Source organism: Aquila chrysaetos, chromosome 17 (genome assembly GCF_900496995.4).
Source record: "Aquila chrysaetos chrysaetos chromosome 17, bAquChr1.4, whole genome shotgun sequence".
Taxonomy (NCBI): domain Eukaryota; kingdom Metazoa; phylum Chordata; class Aves; order Accipitriformes; family Accipitridae; genus Aquila; species Aquila chrysaetos.
The window spans coordinates 23,569,770-23,586,517 of NC_044020.1; the positions used below are offsets into that span (position 1 = coordinate 23,569,770).

The 16,748-nt window shown below is 43.5% G+C and overlaps 1 protein-coding gene across 4 annotated transcripts in view; it reads right to left on the reverse strand.

The window, feature by feature from the left end:
• Window positions 1-16,748, reverse strand: part of ANO2 (anoctamin 2) — a 203,910-nt gene that overhangs the window by 185,662 nt on the left and 1,500 nt on the right. The window contains exons 1-3 of one of the 4 annotated variants that reach the window (XM_030040823.2): window positions 14,306-14,448; window positions 7,183-7,367; window positions 3,862-4,254 (exon numbers count right to left, since the gene is read on the reverse strand). In XM_030040823.2, the coding sequence (XP_029896683.1) occupies window positions 3,862-4,254; window positions 7,183-7,367; window positions 14,306-14,354 (627 nt within the window). In that variant the 5' untranslated portion in view covers window positions 14,355-14,448. Of the gene's footprint in view, window positions 1-3,861; window positions 4,255-7,182; window positions 7,368-14,305; window positions 14,449-16,748 lie in introns of those variants that run through there. The other 3 variants (XM_030040820.2, XM_030040819.2, XM_030040822.2) reach the window with 3 other exon arrangements.

Consider the following 16,748-nt stretch of genomic DNA (forward strand, 5'->3'; position numbering starts at 1 on the left):
AGGGCACCTGACCCAAACTGGACAACAGGGTATTCCAGACCATGGGACGTCCCATCCAGTATAGGAACTGGGAAGAGGGGGGGGGGAATCGCCGCTTGGGGACTAGCTGGGTGCCGGTCGGTGGGTGGTGAGCAATTGTACTGCGCATCATTTGTACATTTCAATCCTTTCATTATTGCTGTTGTCATTTTATTAGTGCTATCATTATCATTATTAGTTTCTTCTTTTCTGTTCTATTAAACCGTTCTTATCTCAACCCGCGGGTTTTGCTTCTTTTTCCCGATTTTCTCCCCCATCCCACTGGGTGGGGGGTAGTGAGTGAGCAGCTGCGTGGTGCTTAGTTGCTGGCTGGGGTTAAACCATGACAATTTACTTTCTTGTCTCTAATCGTTTACACAATGAATTGACAATACAAATGAGAAAGGTGTTTGTCCCTAGTTATTCAGCATATAACAACCATATTAACATCATATGTTAACAAACATATAACACCATGGAAATTCCCACTTTTTCAAAAAGCTAGTTGTAGAAATAAAGATTTTTAAATTGTCATAATGCTATCCTGTGTTCCTAGAGACAAACTTCCTAATGTCTAAACAATTTTAGCCTACAACAGCAGCTTTGAGAGGAACTCCAATACCACGTGAAGTTAGCAGACTGAGTAGCCTGATGCAAAAGATGTTGTGCTTAGTTCATTTAGGTTAATCTTTAGGTAATTTAGGTAAGCTTTACAGTCTTTACAAAGTAGGGTTAACTGAGATCATAGATTAAGCAACTTTCCAGCCACAAGACAGATGCTCGTAGGTCATTAAATGCTGAATCAGCTGTATTACTCAGTGATTACTCATCCTTCATGACTCCCACAATATTGGTAAAAAGAGGACAATGGCTTGATCCCTTTTTTGGGTGTTTTTTTGTTGTTGTTGTTGTTGTTCAAGCAATGAGGTTAACAAGAACCAGAACTACATCAGCCCTATCAAAGATAATGTTTTTAACTGTATAGCTACTATAGGCCACCTAGAAAGAACAGCACAGAAAAGTTCATTAAAGACCACAGACATAGTGGATAGATACCCTTTTGCCCTCTTCCTTTCTATCGCTACTGCTTCAAGTAAAAACTGATCCTGTTTCAGGAAAGAGATTGTGTTCAGGATATCCTATTGTTCTTAAATGAATATTTTTCTTTGCAAGACTGTATGCGGATGACGTAAGGAAGAGAAACCAAGGCCTGCTCTAACCAAGGGTCCAAAATTGCAATCCCTCATGCAGGGGCTGCAGCCACAGAGGACTGTTTTGAGTTACCTTTGCAGCCAGCCCTCTGAGCAGGAGATCAGACTCATCTTAGGACCTGGTCCAGAACATATGGCAAGAGGTAGGTATTAGAGAATACATCTCAACTTCCAATAATACTATATGAAAAAGATCCACTTGTTATACTAGCACTGAAACAAACAAAAAAAAAACCAACATACATGTTCCACGTAAACCACTAGAAATGTCGTACTTGAATGTCCACTGTGTTATACACCAAAAATACAGCATGCTGTGATTAAGACTGTTCTGAGTTTAGTGAACCTATAGACACATATTTTTCCCAGGACTAAAATCTGTTGTTCTCATATCAGCTCAACATACAATTGTAATCAACGTATAAGGCCAGCTGTACCCTTCACATGTGCCTGATCAGCATGTTCTATGAAATTCACAGCAAGATAACAGACAGCAGCTTCAGCATGATTTAACAGGAGTTAGCTAACAGAAGAAAAGAAACAGTGAAGTGAGAAAAAGAAAAGGAAGTAAAAGCCACATGTCTTGGGCAGGGAAGACAGAGGATAATGCATAGTCCCATCTAGTTTCTCAGGAGATTCTGGAGGGAAAAACACTTTCCCCTTTTGACTAGACAGATTGAGTGTTGCGAGGGCAGGAGCAACTATATACAGGCACGTATACAGATAGAGAATTGATGGGATTGCATTTTTTGTAATTTTCAAATTCAGTTAATTTTTCCCATAAAAGAACTGGTCACCAAATAATTTCCTGAGAACTCTCCGGTTCATTTACAAAAAGACTTTTCCTCTTCAGAACAAAAACCTTGACAAAAAGTTTGTTCTTCATCAGCTCTCTATGACATCATTTATTACTTTGTACATTATTTAAGAGCGCACATCATCACTTGGAAGGGGTCCGAACCAGAATTTGAATCCAGCTGGACTTCGGGTAAGTAATGAGTCGAATAATCAAATCCAAATCTCCTGCTAGACTTTTCAGGTTCTGATGAAATTCAGAACTGAAAGAAGCCTCCAAAAAGAGCTGTTCTCATGGGTTTTATGCAATTTGGTTATAAAAATCATAACAGTAAGATAGTCATGTGTCAGCAGTATTGAACCTTAACGCCAATGCTTAGCATAAAAGACTCAGGATCTGAGATCACTACTTTCTGTTCAGTGCAAGGGTGGCTCAGCCAGGCTGTACAGTGAAATACAACCCATAGCCACCTGCAACTCAGCAAACTGAGCAAGGAAAATGTTAAGAGTCAAAAGGCCTTTCTATTTCTTTCTATTCCTGCCAGTGATTTAACATGCGTACGCTATGCCAAGTCAGCTAGACTCAAATTTTCAGATGCAATCTGCAATTTGGTCCACGTTTTGGAAGTGTTGACTGGTTGCACTGAAAGCAATATGAGCTGTAAGTTCTCAGCACCTCTGAGAAGAAGCCCCAAGTTTCTTAAATTTGGTGTCAAAAACAACAGAGCACCTAAAACTAGAACCCAGTGGGGACTTCCCTTCAATGGATATAAATATCTGTGGCTTTCAAAGAGGTCCAGAGGGATAGCACAGCGCTCAGTGCATCGACATGGGATTTGGAAGACCTGTGCTCAATTGACTGTCTGGCTGCAGTCAAGTAACCTAACCACAGCTCCCAGCTGATATGACCATAGCACTATCCAACATCACACACATGTGGGGAGAATAAATACATTAAAGGCTGGGAGGTTCTCCTGTTGCAGCATAGGAGCTGTTCTTTTTGTGGGTGGAATGAAGAAATGACACAAAACTTACGTATGCCTGGGAAGAAAGCTAAAAGTCACCCTGAAAATCACCGAGTTATTCTGAGGAAATATGAAATGTCTTAAGAACGCTTTGTATTCCAGCAAATTACTTAAGAGACCCTTTCTTCATTGTAATAATATTAAAATGTAAACACTTTTTTTTTTCCCAAGAAAAGTGTGTTCACTGCATGCCATAAGAACATTTAGGTAAAGAAATATGTTTTCTACTGAAGTAACATTGAAATTGCTACTAAATAGTGCTTTAAACAACAATAACAACCACGTATTTCCCAGGCAGTAAGAACCAAGCAACACAGAAACACCCCCGCCATCATCATCTTAGCTTCGCACCATATTTTAGGCACGCATAAAACAGCTTGTACAACGTATTTCTGCAGATCCCTAATTGGGGGTTGCCGTGGCGGCAGCATTTGACCCAGGGATGTTCAGTACTAGGATTCGGTTCAGGATTAGCTCCTCCAGCTGGCCGTGGGACATACCTCCAGGACACCCTACACTTGCTGTGGCTGCAGCAGTGACGGTGGGGGAGTCAGCAAGGCTGTGTTAGAAGAAAAGCGGCACATATTCTTATTTTTAAGAGGTGGCAGGTGTGCGATTTGCCTCTCGGTTAACACTAATGCCGGGCGGGAACGAAGGCAGGCCGGGCCGGACCCTAACGCATGGGCACCCCGTCACCGCCGGGCTGCCCCGCCGGCACGGCCCGGCCGTCGTTACGTCCTCCGACACCAAAGCGGCCATTACCCGTCGGGGCAGCCGGCGCTGCGCACGAGGAGCGAGCCTCCCCATCTTACCTCAGGGTCTTTCTCTATCTCCAGCCCCGCTTCCACCAGGTTGCGTTCATACTCCTCCCGCTGCAGCCGCTTCTCCTCCTCCAGGGCGTCCGGGGGACCGAGCTCGATCGCCTCCAGCCCCGGCCGCTCTTGCAGGGCACGCCGGCCATCGTCCTGCCGCGGCGGCTCAGCACGGCCTTTCCCCGTCCCTCCGTTCAATACCGGGGCCGAGGAGGCAGATCCGCGCGTCGGCTCCGGGGAGCCCGCGCCGGGCGGGTGCCGGGCAAGGCGGTTTCGGTAGTGGTAGGCTAAGACGTAGTCGACCTTTCTCTTGCTGTCCCTGAAATGCATGCCACTCGGGGACGCCTTGTCCACGGCCCCTCCTCGCGTCCCGTCCAGGTAATTGTTTATAACCTGGGAGAGAAGCACATGAGTCTCATAGACAAGAAAGCCAAAAAAGCCCGGGAAGGCGGCGGGCCCGGGGTCCGTCTCCACACAAGGACGGAAAGCTGTGCAGAGTCAAAATTGGAGGTCAGCCAGGGCTGGGTATGACCTACAAACACGCGCTCTGCACACCAGATTAAGTCACACTGACCTCCTCCCACCGTAAAAAAATGAGAGTGGCTAAAGATAGCGGCCTTATCCCAACACATGGGAGACCTACCTGACGGGCAGGTACGGAGGCGCACGCGAACGCTGTCTCTCTGTCCTGCGTGTACACAGACCATACAGGAGAAGACACCCGCATTTTGAAATGGGATGGAGGAGTGAGAATAAGGATCACGTTACAGATCGGGATATGAGAAAGGATGTGCTGCGGAGCAAGGCTGGGCAGGGGAGGGAAGCAAAAAAACTGTGTGCAGGAAGAAAGGGAAGAAACTGATCTGAGCTAGAACGGGAGAAATATCCTCAAAGTAGTACAAGGCCAAGAAGCGTAGGGCTGGACAGAAACGCTTTGGAAAATACCAGGGATTAGAGAGGATGTGCCCTGTGGATGGCTAACTGCTAGCTGACCTGTGCTTTAACATATTATGAAAAGACTACGTGACTGACCAGTAACACTGCAAAAGGAAATCAATGACTAAAATAATTCAAATCACCTGTGTTGGGCTCGGTTGCACCCTCGGACCGTCCCTGCCTCCTCATCTCCACTCTCCGAACCCTTTTGGGGTCAAGCTGCTCCAGTACTAACCCCCGCCATCGCACCCCAACCTAGACGGCAATCCTGCAGCACCCATGTTGAAGTCTGATACCAAATGTAAGGCATTCATTTTCACTTCTCGTTCACTAAGATAGCCCATATGTTTTCCAAAACTGTTACTGACCACCTTTTCCAGCTCAGTGCTGTAGCTTAAAACCCTTCACAGAGCTGTCTACAGTGTCATTCATTAGAGTGACACCAGCCCTCCAGTGACTGGGGAATGAGATACAAGCAAACAAATAGGGTCAACCTGATCCAGAGTCATCAGCCCATAACCTAATTCCAGACATTTATGATTCCCATAGGTGGCTATACATGCAAAATTTTGACAGGTACCAAATACAGATTTCTTTCTCTCCCTACCTCCCCTTCCATTACATGCACTGGTAGCCCTGAATGCAAAGTTAACCAAGCATGCTATATGGCAATTTTCTTGTTTGTTAACACAGCACAAATTTCTGAAGGCATTATATAAATGTGCATGTTATTATGTACCCCAACATCTCCCAAATTCTTGTTTTTTATTGCTTTTCTTCACTTAGTTTCCCACAAAGTAGCTTTCAGTCACCATATCACTAAATAAATCTTGGGTTTATATGTATGCTACATCCTTCATTCTTTCAGGAAATTATCACCAAATAATCTGTTCCGCACATTACACTTATCACACACTTTACGTGTAAAGTGTCTATATAGTCCCTTTAGGCATATCTAAACTTAAACTCAGCACTACATTCTGGCAGAATATAAAACTGCTTGTGAGACAGCATTTTATTGCAATTCCCCATTTCCTAGTTAGATACATTTTCATGTAGTACTCACAGGCAGTCCATGCAAACCTTCTGGATCCATCTCTGCCATGGTGAAGAAAAACCCGTTGCAGATTTCTAGTCTCCTTTCCAGAGACTTTCACGCTATACAGCGCAGAAGTAATGATGTCACCACCACCAGGTCACTGGCACAATGCAATGCATTAGCCGACTCTAGAGAAGATGAGCTCTAAGCATCCTCTCCTCCCTTACTGGACAGTGTGGGCAGAAATTAGAAGCACAAACAAAACACGGGAGAGGGAATAAGGAGGTTGGAGAACATGAAAAGTCGCTAAGAGGTTTTCCTGTTTATTACCGTGCATAGCCAGCTGCCACATCCCAGCCACCTGAGAGAGCACCATAGCAACATTTGGTGTTGCTGGAGTTACACAGAATAGGATGAGGAGATACAACAATGCTTCTCTCTCCCTCCCTCTCTGTTGAGTCTTTTCCTCACTCTTGGCAGCTAAGTGCCATCCCCATTATTATGGGTGCCTATTGCACAGAAAACAAATAAAAATTCCGACAGATTTCAGTAAGGACATTTTCTGGCCCTAAATTTGCACTGCTTTCCTCACCATGTGACATTCTGGCACAAGAAGACCTTATTAGGGAGGAATACAAATAAGTTGCAATTCCCAAAATGTCACTGAAAGGACTATCAAGATCTTTTCTCCCCTCTCATAGCCATTGTAAAAGTCAGAATCAGTGATTTAGATTACCATCTTCAGTCCCACATTCATTGCTGCTTGACATTTCCAAGACAAGTAGCCAGCACACCAAGCGATAAGAAAATGGGAAAGTAGGATCAGCATTTCATGATGATTTTATTCTAGTCCTCTCATAGCCAATATATTACTACAAACATAGCCCAAGAGGTGTCTCCTCTAACAACAGCTCTGCTCTGAAGACTGCAGCCACGCTACACTTCCACTTTCCAATCCAGCCCACACTAACACCTGGGAACGTGCTGGCCCAGGGTTTGCACAGGGATAGCCAATTTAGTCATCAGCTTGCAAATCTTTTCCTACACTACAGGTAATAGCAACCCCCCCTATTTCTGCTCTGAAGGATTTTGGCTAAAGTAAATAATTAAGAAAGTTTGGTGTGCCTACTACAGTAGTAATTAGTTCTTGCTGTACACTAAGAGAGCCTACTGAACTACCTAAGGCCGTAGTATCAGTCTACTTGCGTAGTTACTTTTCCCAATACAGTGTGGATTTGCCTAACGCACAGGAAGAGAGCGCACCACGCTCTGCTCACCCTGCTTCAAGCCTCTTCCTCATCTCAAAGGCATTAGAAGTAAGTCAATGAACGTAAAATCCTACTTACAGAACTGCTGAAGGACTCCGTGCAGCTTGGTGCTTCAAAAGCTCCATTGATCCTGCTGCTGTGCAAGGAAGCCCGGTTTTGAGGAACTGTCAGGTATTTGCTGTTGTAGGCTGAAAAAGAGTCCCTTGCTGATTTTGCTGTCTTCTGTCCATTCAGAGTTGGGTGTGAGGAGGCTAGAGGAAAGTCTGAGAATAAGAGATAAGTATTGTTATATAAAGCAGGTTTTGAGCGGGTAGTTTCCTAAAGGAATGGGAAATACTGCAGTTAATAGGCACTATTCAACTTCAGATACTGTGTTTCAGTAAATAGAGAGGGGTGCATACAACTGCAGAGGAACAACAGGTACTTACCTGCGTGAACTGCTGGGGAAGGGGGACCCATGATACAACACTGTGCTTAGCTCAGCACCACCCCGGTTGGTCAACAGCATTTGTACTCCTGCACTTCAGCCGCGAGGTTGGGATCCGGCATGTCTGTGCTTTGGAGCTAGCTAAGCAGCCCCCAGGATGCGAGCAAGCTGCGCGTCTTCAGTGTCTGCGCCCTGGCTCTCTGGGTGCAGCATTCATGCCAGATGGAAGCCAAATGACCGCAAACGAACTGAGGCACCTTTGCTTACGGCTTACAATTAAGCCTGAAATGGACTGTGTTTCAGTTCTAGTGTGATGTGAACAAATCTAGTGGTACGGATCAGGTACAGATACAAACTTTTGGCTAACAGTCATTCTCCACTGAGAACTTTTGGACATGTAATGGTGGGAAATTCTCATAAAGCACATCTAAGTTTATGCCTACGTGTTTTGGCTTGAGGGACTAATGTCTTGAACCCTTTAGTTTTAGATGTGTTCCCCATCTCTTGTATTGACAAATTACACAGTCACAATGCAGAATAACAGAGGGTCTGGAGAGGGTGGGGAGCTACATGTCGCTCCCTGTTCACCACCACCGGTAAACTATATCTCTGCCATAGAGCAGGGTACAGCAACAACAGAATATGAGAAGAATGCTTGGTCATGAGTAGGAAATGCAGAAAGTCAATCCCATACAGGCAGTAGCACAGTGAAAAAATGATGATAAAAGGTAAAGGGTACAGAAACTGTTTTGACACGTAAATGTTTCATACTCTTTCCCCCTCTAGTGGTACCATAACTGAAATGGGGCTGATCGATCTTTACCCACAGTTACTCTGAGAAGCTTATTGGGGTGAAAAATTATGGCTTGGTCCTTCAATCATTAGTAGTTTCTACCAGAGAGAAGACAGAGGTGTAGCAGACCCATCTGCCCACATAGTTAGCCCTGCTACCACTAGAGACAAAGCACCGTGTCTCTCCAGTCAGGATTTTTTTCTTCCCCAGGAAGAAGAAATAACTGGAACATTCATCAGCTCCCATATATCCAGGGAGACACTACATCCATAGTATCTCTTCTTGCCTTCTTACTAGGCAATCCTGGTAATGCTTCAGTTCTCTCACCTTCACCTTTTGTCTAAGGAAACAAGAAGCTTCAAGAGCACAGTGTAGTTACTTTCCCGTCTGGGAGGAACTGCCCTATGAGATTTGCTGCGCTGTGTTATGAGAAAGTGATTTCATCTTCCTCTGCCACAATAAAGCGCTGGAAAATTTGAGCAGTTTCCACCACAACTTCCTCATGGTGATGGAAACAGGGAAAGAGGGAAGGCAGCAACAGTGTCTGAAGAGTGTTTCTCCCACATTGCTGAAAAAGCCAACTGGTGGCAGAAATACCTTGCATTGCATCTCAAAAGACAGAGCATTGGAGGAGGTGGCTGTATGCAGAAAACCTATAGAGTTGTGCAGTGATCATCATCTTCAAATAATTAAAGGAAAATCTAAAAGGATCCATTCTTATAGACAGTGATAGGAAAACTTTGTCTCTCTCTTTTTCTTTCTTTTTTTTTTTTTTTTCTGGGGAGGGTGTATTGCTAAAATCTGCAAGTCATATTTCCCCCTTATTTAATTGAATCCCTTTTTTTTTTTCAAGAGTCTAAGGCAGACATTGTGTCCTACTGCTAATCTTCTATGCCCTCTACACAGGCTGAATCTACTTACCCACAAGTACATGCCGAAAGAAGAGCCAGTAAAATGCTAAAGAAGGAAATGTGCAGACCTTACCCCTAAATGTTATGATTATTCTTATGTTTCCTATCAATAATAGATTAGGGTCCTGCAGCGCTTGAACAGTACAGTAGATTGACTCACCAGTCTTCCTTTTCTGATCTCTCAAGGAGACTTGCACTTAGTTTACTTTAATGAAGCACATAATGATGCCACAAGGGAAACTCCAAGGAAAATAATTAACAAGTGAAGGTTTCATTCCCAAAGGCTACACACAGTGTTTCTCCAGTGTTTTCAGACTAAGGCTGGGATATCTCACAAGACCTTTGCACAGTTAAAGACCTTTTTTTCTTCCCAGTCTTTTTAACTGAGCCTAGGAAAAAAATCTGCAGTTCATTTATAATAAAATGATTTCATTTCCATTACGCTTCCCAACCATCAGAAACTGTGTCACGAACCTGAGGTTAGCACTGGTAAGCAGGTGAGGCAGTCAGAGACTTCCAGTCAGAATAAGTTTTTTGATGGGAATGCAATTTCCATGTCTGAATTTGGAAGACTCCTGTTCTCCCAAAAGCTTTTCATCTTCCCAAATCAAACCGACTGAACCAAAACATTTTGTTCTGAATGAGTTCCACATTTGACAGTGCTTGCCTGTGGTACTGCAGCGCCTCAGGGGCTTCTGCTTCAGATGCTGCCTGACCTCATTCTACCCTGTAAGCCTTTACGACATCTGGCCTTACATGTTCTCATTCTGTAAATATTCTAGAGGAATTAGTATTGATAGAAACAAGCTGTATGTATATGTATGTGCATATATATATAAATTTTTATACATGCACACATGCATAGCTTTGGTACGTATATATATCCCCAGAGAACAGCAACAGAGAGAATCTTGAATTCAACCTGGAAAGCAAATGTTCAAGAACTACACTTATTCTAGAAAAATAGCCTGGGAGCCATCCCTCCAGTCAAACTCCTTTAAGTTGTAAATGGCTTCCAAGGACAAGGTACCTCCAGCACAGAGATCAGTGACCAGCTCTAGTTCCAGCGCCAATTCACAGCCAGTAATCATCTACTTGTCTGCTCAGTCTCTCCGTGCTCCTTTGCTTTGCTTTTTTTGTAAACTTAAGGGTTGGCTGTGTGTGCACCAATTGACCTCACCATTTGAGTTTCCAATTCCTTGTCTAAAGTGCAATGATGAAGAAGTTGCACATACTGCCAAAAGTGGAAGGACTGAGAGGGTGTATTAAAGGACCATACTGCTTGTGAAATATGCATTAAGGGAGTCTACCTAATTAGGAGCTCCGTATTAAATCCTGAGTAACAGCCAATTATCCAATCTGAGTGGTCCAGATGGTCAGATTATCAAAGGCACAACTACTTGCAGAATACACTGTAAATGGTTTGGCCACCCAGGGCACACACGCTGGCCTGCTTTCATTTATCTTCCTCTGTTTCCAGTTAAGTATCAGAAACGAGCTGCATTTCTGAAAGACACCACAGTCAGAAGTATACCTATACTCACACAGACTCCTCCGCAAGGCTGTTCAAAACATCTGCAATTTAGGAGCATTGTTTGGCAAACTTGTTATTCCTTCCACCCCCCAAGTAGGTGTGAAAAAGAACTACTAGAATTTAATGTTTCTATATAGCTTGACTTAAACATAGCTTCTTTAAAGGAGATATATATAAATAAAAAGATGTACCATGGTTATACACATGTTCTTTAGGTTCCCCATGAAGCTAATGACTTGTCAGTTCTGAACACGCATATCTAGATTTTCCGATTTCAATACAGCCAGTCATGCCTGTATAAGTATGCAAGTATTTTCATCGCACTGCCGTTTTCTTTTTTAAGCTGCCACCTCTTGTCTCCTCAAAATATGGCTTATTATTTAATATTTCAATTAAAGAGTTTCAGACACAAGGAAATGTATGTTAATTAAATAAGCCTTTGTCAAGCTTAAAGGAAACAGGCCACCAGAGGAAATGTCTAGGAATAAATTTTTACATAGGAAATCCATTCTTTATTCAATATTACTTGAAGGAAAAGGTCCAGTATGTTTCATTAAAGATAATTTAGATTAGTGCAGTGTTCTCAAACTCCTTATTTGAATAAAAGAAAGATAAAGTCTGACCGTTAAATTTCAGAAATGTGATATTTCTTCCTTCAGGATGGTTTAAGAACTATTTAGATGTTTAGTCCCCTACTACTTCAATGCTTCTACTAAAATCAGTCCCAGAACTAAACTCAGCATTAGGCAGTTCTCTCTATAAAGAGTATTTCTTCTCTGATCATATTAGGGAGGCTGGGAAGGAAAGGGGAAACAGTGTTATGCACGGCCAGATGTAAAGGGACACAACTGAGATACTGACTCCTACCCAAGAGATTCTCCTGGTCCCGGACAGTCAGGATGTGGCAGTTCCAAGTGAACGCTGGAACAGGGTCCAGACAGGCAGATGCACCCAGACTGTCAAAGGCATTAGCCAGGACTTCCCATAGGTGGTTTTGCCCTTCATCTGCAGTCTGAGAGGTGCTGTATGAGCACTCAAACCGCAGGCTGCAAATTTGGATCTCTGGTCTCTTGGTGGAAACTCAGCTGTGGGGTAACAGGTAGGAAGTGGCAAACCTGAAAAAATGATGTTTTCTGCTTCTAGCTCCGCTTCTTCCTCCCTTTGGTTGCATCCCCCTTTTCATTCCCCAGGAGGTCTGCTAGCCCAGGGCATATGGCTGGGACAGTGTGACGAAGATGGAAAGTAGACAGGGAATTGTGCGGGGCTGTGCTGCCCACCTTAAGCCTTAGCAATACTGTTCCATCTCTGATCTTGTCTTAACTCTTGTTACTTCTTCCAAGCCACACCTATACTTCTACTTCCCAGAAGCATCCTTTAAGATCTTCTTCTCCATGATAAACCTCATACCCTCTAATCTGAAATTTGCTTTAATTTCTACCATGCTGCATTAGAGACAATCCACAAAGCCTTGTCTGTCTTTAATTCCTGTGATTCTTAAAAGGCACTAATGGTAGTGTTGAAGACACAGTGGAGGAAATCACACTCTGCTGTAGCTGTGTTGAGTTTGGTGGAGCTGTGCAGAAGAAGTAATTCTGGCACAAGGTGAGCTTCTTCCCATATCACCGTGCACTTTGAGACTATAATGATTTAGGAAGCCGTTAATACGCAGTAAACAGAGCAACTTGTCTGGCCCTTTGTGTGAATGTGTATTCACTGATTCTTTAAAGTAAGAGCTACTGGCACAAAGGATAATAACAATCCTCGTACAGTCATTTTAGGGAAAAGGAGGCCTACGGCCGTCTGCTCCATGGGGAAAGGTGAGCCTGGAGCAGAGCATGATAGAGCAGAGCAGCAAGTCCAGGTGAGGATCGGGGCTGGAGACAGCGATCGGGGTCGGACACAGCTCAGCGATCCCCCAGCAAGGCAGCAGTGATAAGGCAGGTCCGAGGTCAAGCCGGGAAGCCCAGCCGCTGGGTTTGGGTCTGGGCCAGACCAGCAAAAGTCTGAGACTGGGTGCAGACGTAGCTGCTGCTCAGCTGTGATGTAGCACAGGCAGGGGCGAGCGGTAAAGCCTCAGCTTAAAAGCAGTTCCCAAGGGAAAGGAGGGCAGGCCCTCACTTCCAGCTTTTTTCATAGCAGCTCTGGTCGGTGAAGGAGATGGCCTTCTAAATTCTTTAACATGGCCAACTAAATGCCTAGAAGGGGGATGCACCCTGGGCCCTGACAATCTGTCCCTGAACTGCTGCCAGGAACAGCGTTCAGCCCCTCAAACAGACAGGACCAGGCCAGGGGGAGCACGGCCCCTTGCTGCCTTTGACTGGCCTCGATAGCTATGGTCACAGACACAAATGTAAAAACCTGTGGTTGTGCTCCTCTGGTAGCCCCTTGTACACAGGAGCCCTCACCTCCAGCCTTAGGGGCAGGAAGAATGCACCTGAGTTAAACGAGATGCTCACTCACCTCTGGCACACGGCTGGAACCAGAGAGTCTCTTAAAAAGGTGGAAGACTACGAGCCTGAATGGTCAAGAATGAAGGAAACAGAGTAGAGCTGTGGAGATAGACGTGGGAACCATATGGCATAAAAGAAAAACCTGGGCTGCCTTATGAAAGTTTGCATTACCTGAAGGCTTAATAAAGCTATATCTACATAATACAACCGTGTGTATAACTTTACAGACTCCCCTCCTGGTTTTTTTAATTCTACTCTACATGTAAAAATTACAGAAAGTACCTGATTTTTCTGACATAAAGTATATATCAGGACTAACTCCAACAGCGAAGGACCCGAGATAGAAAAAGGACACTGGAATAACTCAACAAAGGCAACCAGCGGACATTAAATCTAACGGCTCTTTGCACACTGTGGTCTGCTATACAAATAAGTTTAGGAAGGGGACTGGATGGGAGAGTGCAAAAATAGCAAGACTGGGTAAGCTGCATGATAGTTTGGGCTCACAGCAGAGCTACGGCCCCAGAAACAATGAGATAATGTGGAAACAACCACAGAGCTTTTGACTGTAGCAGTAAAGTAATACTGCCACAATATCAGCACTGAACGTTACTCTAAACTTGTACACTGGGAACTCAAACACAAAGGTTTTATGGACTGAGCAGATTTGTTCCTTGCGTATGGGAACTGAAAGCTCACTGCTGCACATTGTCTTCTGAAAAAGGATATTGCTCGCTCCCCCCAGTTGCATTGCAATAAGGCAAATACAGATGGAAACAGCAGAAGTCCAGCACAAGGCATTTGCTTAGTGATTGTCTTTTCCACATGGATCACGACACTGACCCACAGCTGCACTCCTGAGGCCTCAGAAGTGAACTCTGCGTGTTTTATCTCTGAGCTGTCTGTATATAACCTGGGCCACAGATTTTTCTTTTATTTGTTTTTGTTGTTTTGGTTTTTTTTTAAACTATCCTGAAAGAAGACACGGAATTCCTTTCAAAGTATTCCTTTCTCTGTTCCCCATCCCCTTTCCACCTATTCAACTTCATAGGCAGCAATTAAGAATGAAGCAGAGAATAAACTTACCGGGTGTGTGTGTTTCCATGTTGCCTGGAGGTTTGGCTGGAAGTTGCATCAGTGTTAATAGGATGTGGCTACGCTGATCGTGTGCACAATCTGCTTCTGTACTGGCTTAAGTAGTGAACAGCACTAGCAGCTATTTCCATCCTGGCTTGATCCTGGTTTAAGCAAACCACAAACTGAAGCTAATTAGCAAGACCTTCTGTTTTGGTGATTAACCATCACGGAGGAAAGAGAGGGAAAAAGGCAAAACTCCCATGACCTGAGAGGCCATGGCAATTCTCTGCTGGAACTTCAGCATCTTGTCTTCATGCTCCACAATGCCTCAACAAGCAATGTAACAACAGACATATTTTGTCCTAACTCCCCAGAAGGCAGTGGACAGGGAGTGGGGGAGAGGAAGAAAAAAAGCTAGTGCAAAACCAGGGCTCTACAACAGAGCCCGCCCTGTCCAAAAAAAAATGTTATTCAAGGATTAGACTATCTTGGAGGTGGTTTCTGTGGGGAAGAGTGTCTTTATATCTGCAAAACTTTCTAGTGCTTCCAGGTAGGAGGTAAGTGCAGAAACCTTTTTATAAGGCTCTATCTCAACTACTCAAGTTACCTTACTGCCTGGATGCAGCACTGTCATTTCTGCATGAAATATTCAGAGGATTATCTTGTAATCAACTGTCTAATCAGAACAGGTGATGGCTCCTGCTTAGCCTTCAACCTTACAATTTAAGCAGTGTATTGGGAAGAAAAGTTGTCGATGACTAATACCATCCAAGAAAGGTCTTTTGTTTGCTAATGATAATTGGAGGGAAGTGTAATTATTTGGAGTTCAAATCTTTTTCTTCTTTTGGCCTATTTATGACACTACAACAGATTCTCTAGTGTGAGAGGAGGAAATAGATTTATTCAATGACTGAATAAAGTCCAGTGCTTCTACTAGCTTGTGAATTAAGACTGCACACTGTGCCATGACCGGCAAGAACAGAAGTTGTCTGTATCACTGAGAGATGTACTGATGCACTGTGGCAAAGCTATCATAGATACTGAGTTTATACAGGGAGCAGTGTGGCTGTTGTGTCCCAAAACTTGGGCTGGGTGCTGTAAAACTTTCCCAGCAAGGCTAAGAAACACACATGCTGCTTTCGACTCTGGACAAATTGTCACTAGGTAGTTGCCCTTTTAATGAAACAGCTATAGGCAGACCAAAAAGAATGAGATTAAATTAGATGACTGTGTTCATCTGTTTACTTCGGCTCAACTGAAGTGCCACACAAGGAATTTTGTGTGTAAACTATACTCATGTTATATGCCTGATTTTACTTAAAAGGAAGAGGGGTCAGGACCCCTGACTCCATCTTGAACAGCTTTATACAGGTCAGTCAAACTTTTCTGCACTACAATTTACTCCTGATAAAAGGGGAAAAGTAATGATTAGGACCTTTCTTTGTGCATACAGGGAAGACAAGTACATTAAATGTTACAGAATACTTTTTTAAACACTTGCTTTAGTATTCACATAGAATAATATCTTCAGATAGGAAAAGTTGAATCACCCTACTCGTCTTAGTCCCTCCTTTGGAATGGCATTTCCTAACTTCTAAGTAATGTATCAACAGGTATCAAATAATTGTTCTTCTTACCGTGATAGTATCTTTTGTTAATCTCAGAACTTCATTTAGAAACTGCCTTCAGTTACAAAGCAGGGAACAACCTGAATGCCATAGCTTCTGGACTGACTAATCTAAAAACTATTAGATCACAGAAATTTAAAAAAAAAAAAAGTTGTTCTCAGTTGCTGTGTCTAAGCTCTGTAGCAGAGGGGATGCTACTTCATACAGGCTTTGGTTTGCACACTAGCCTATGTATACAAGTTTTGAGGTAGTGTGCCTGTAATTTTTTTTGATTGCATAACCACCCCATCCATTTGAACAAATGAATTGCTCTTTGCTTGATCACTTTGCTGAAACGTCCACAGTTACAGATCTCAATGTAGTTTATGCTTACTTGGTACAGGGCAATAGTGCAATCACATGGAGCTCCTGGCAACTTTTTGCTTACAAAGTGGGATCAGAGAATACTCCAAGGGAGGCAACTGTTGAACTTCTTTTTGCCTCGATGTTTCATAACCAATTAATCTGCTCCCTGAATAGAGAGCAAACCTACTGCTTTGTATACACTTATATCTGGGAGTGGGGAATGAAAACTTGCTGAAAATTATGCTATTTTATATCCACATTACATACTGCACCAACTAAATGTTAAAACAGAAAGGCATACCCACTAATTTTGGAATAGTATAGGAATGTAGAGCCAGGTCCTGCTGGGATCCCTGTGGACATAAAGCTCTGCCTGCACGGGTTCAAATTACTAGCTCCTATAAGCTATAAGGATGGGTCCATTACAGGTAATACAGTTAGCTCAGGTAATAAATAATATACAGAGGAGGCAATATGAT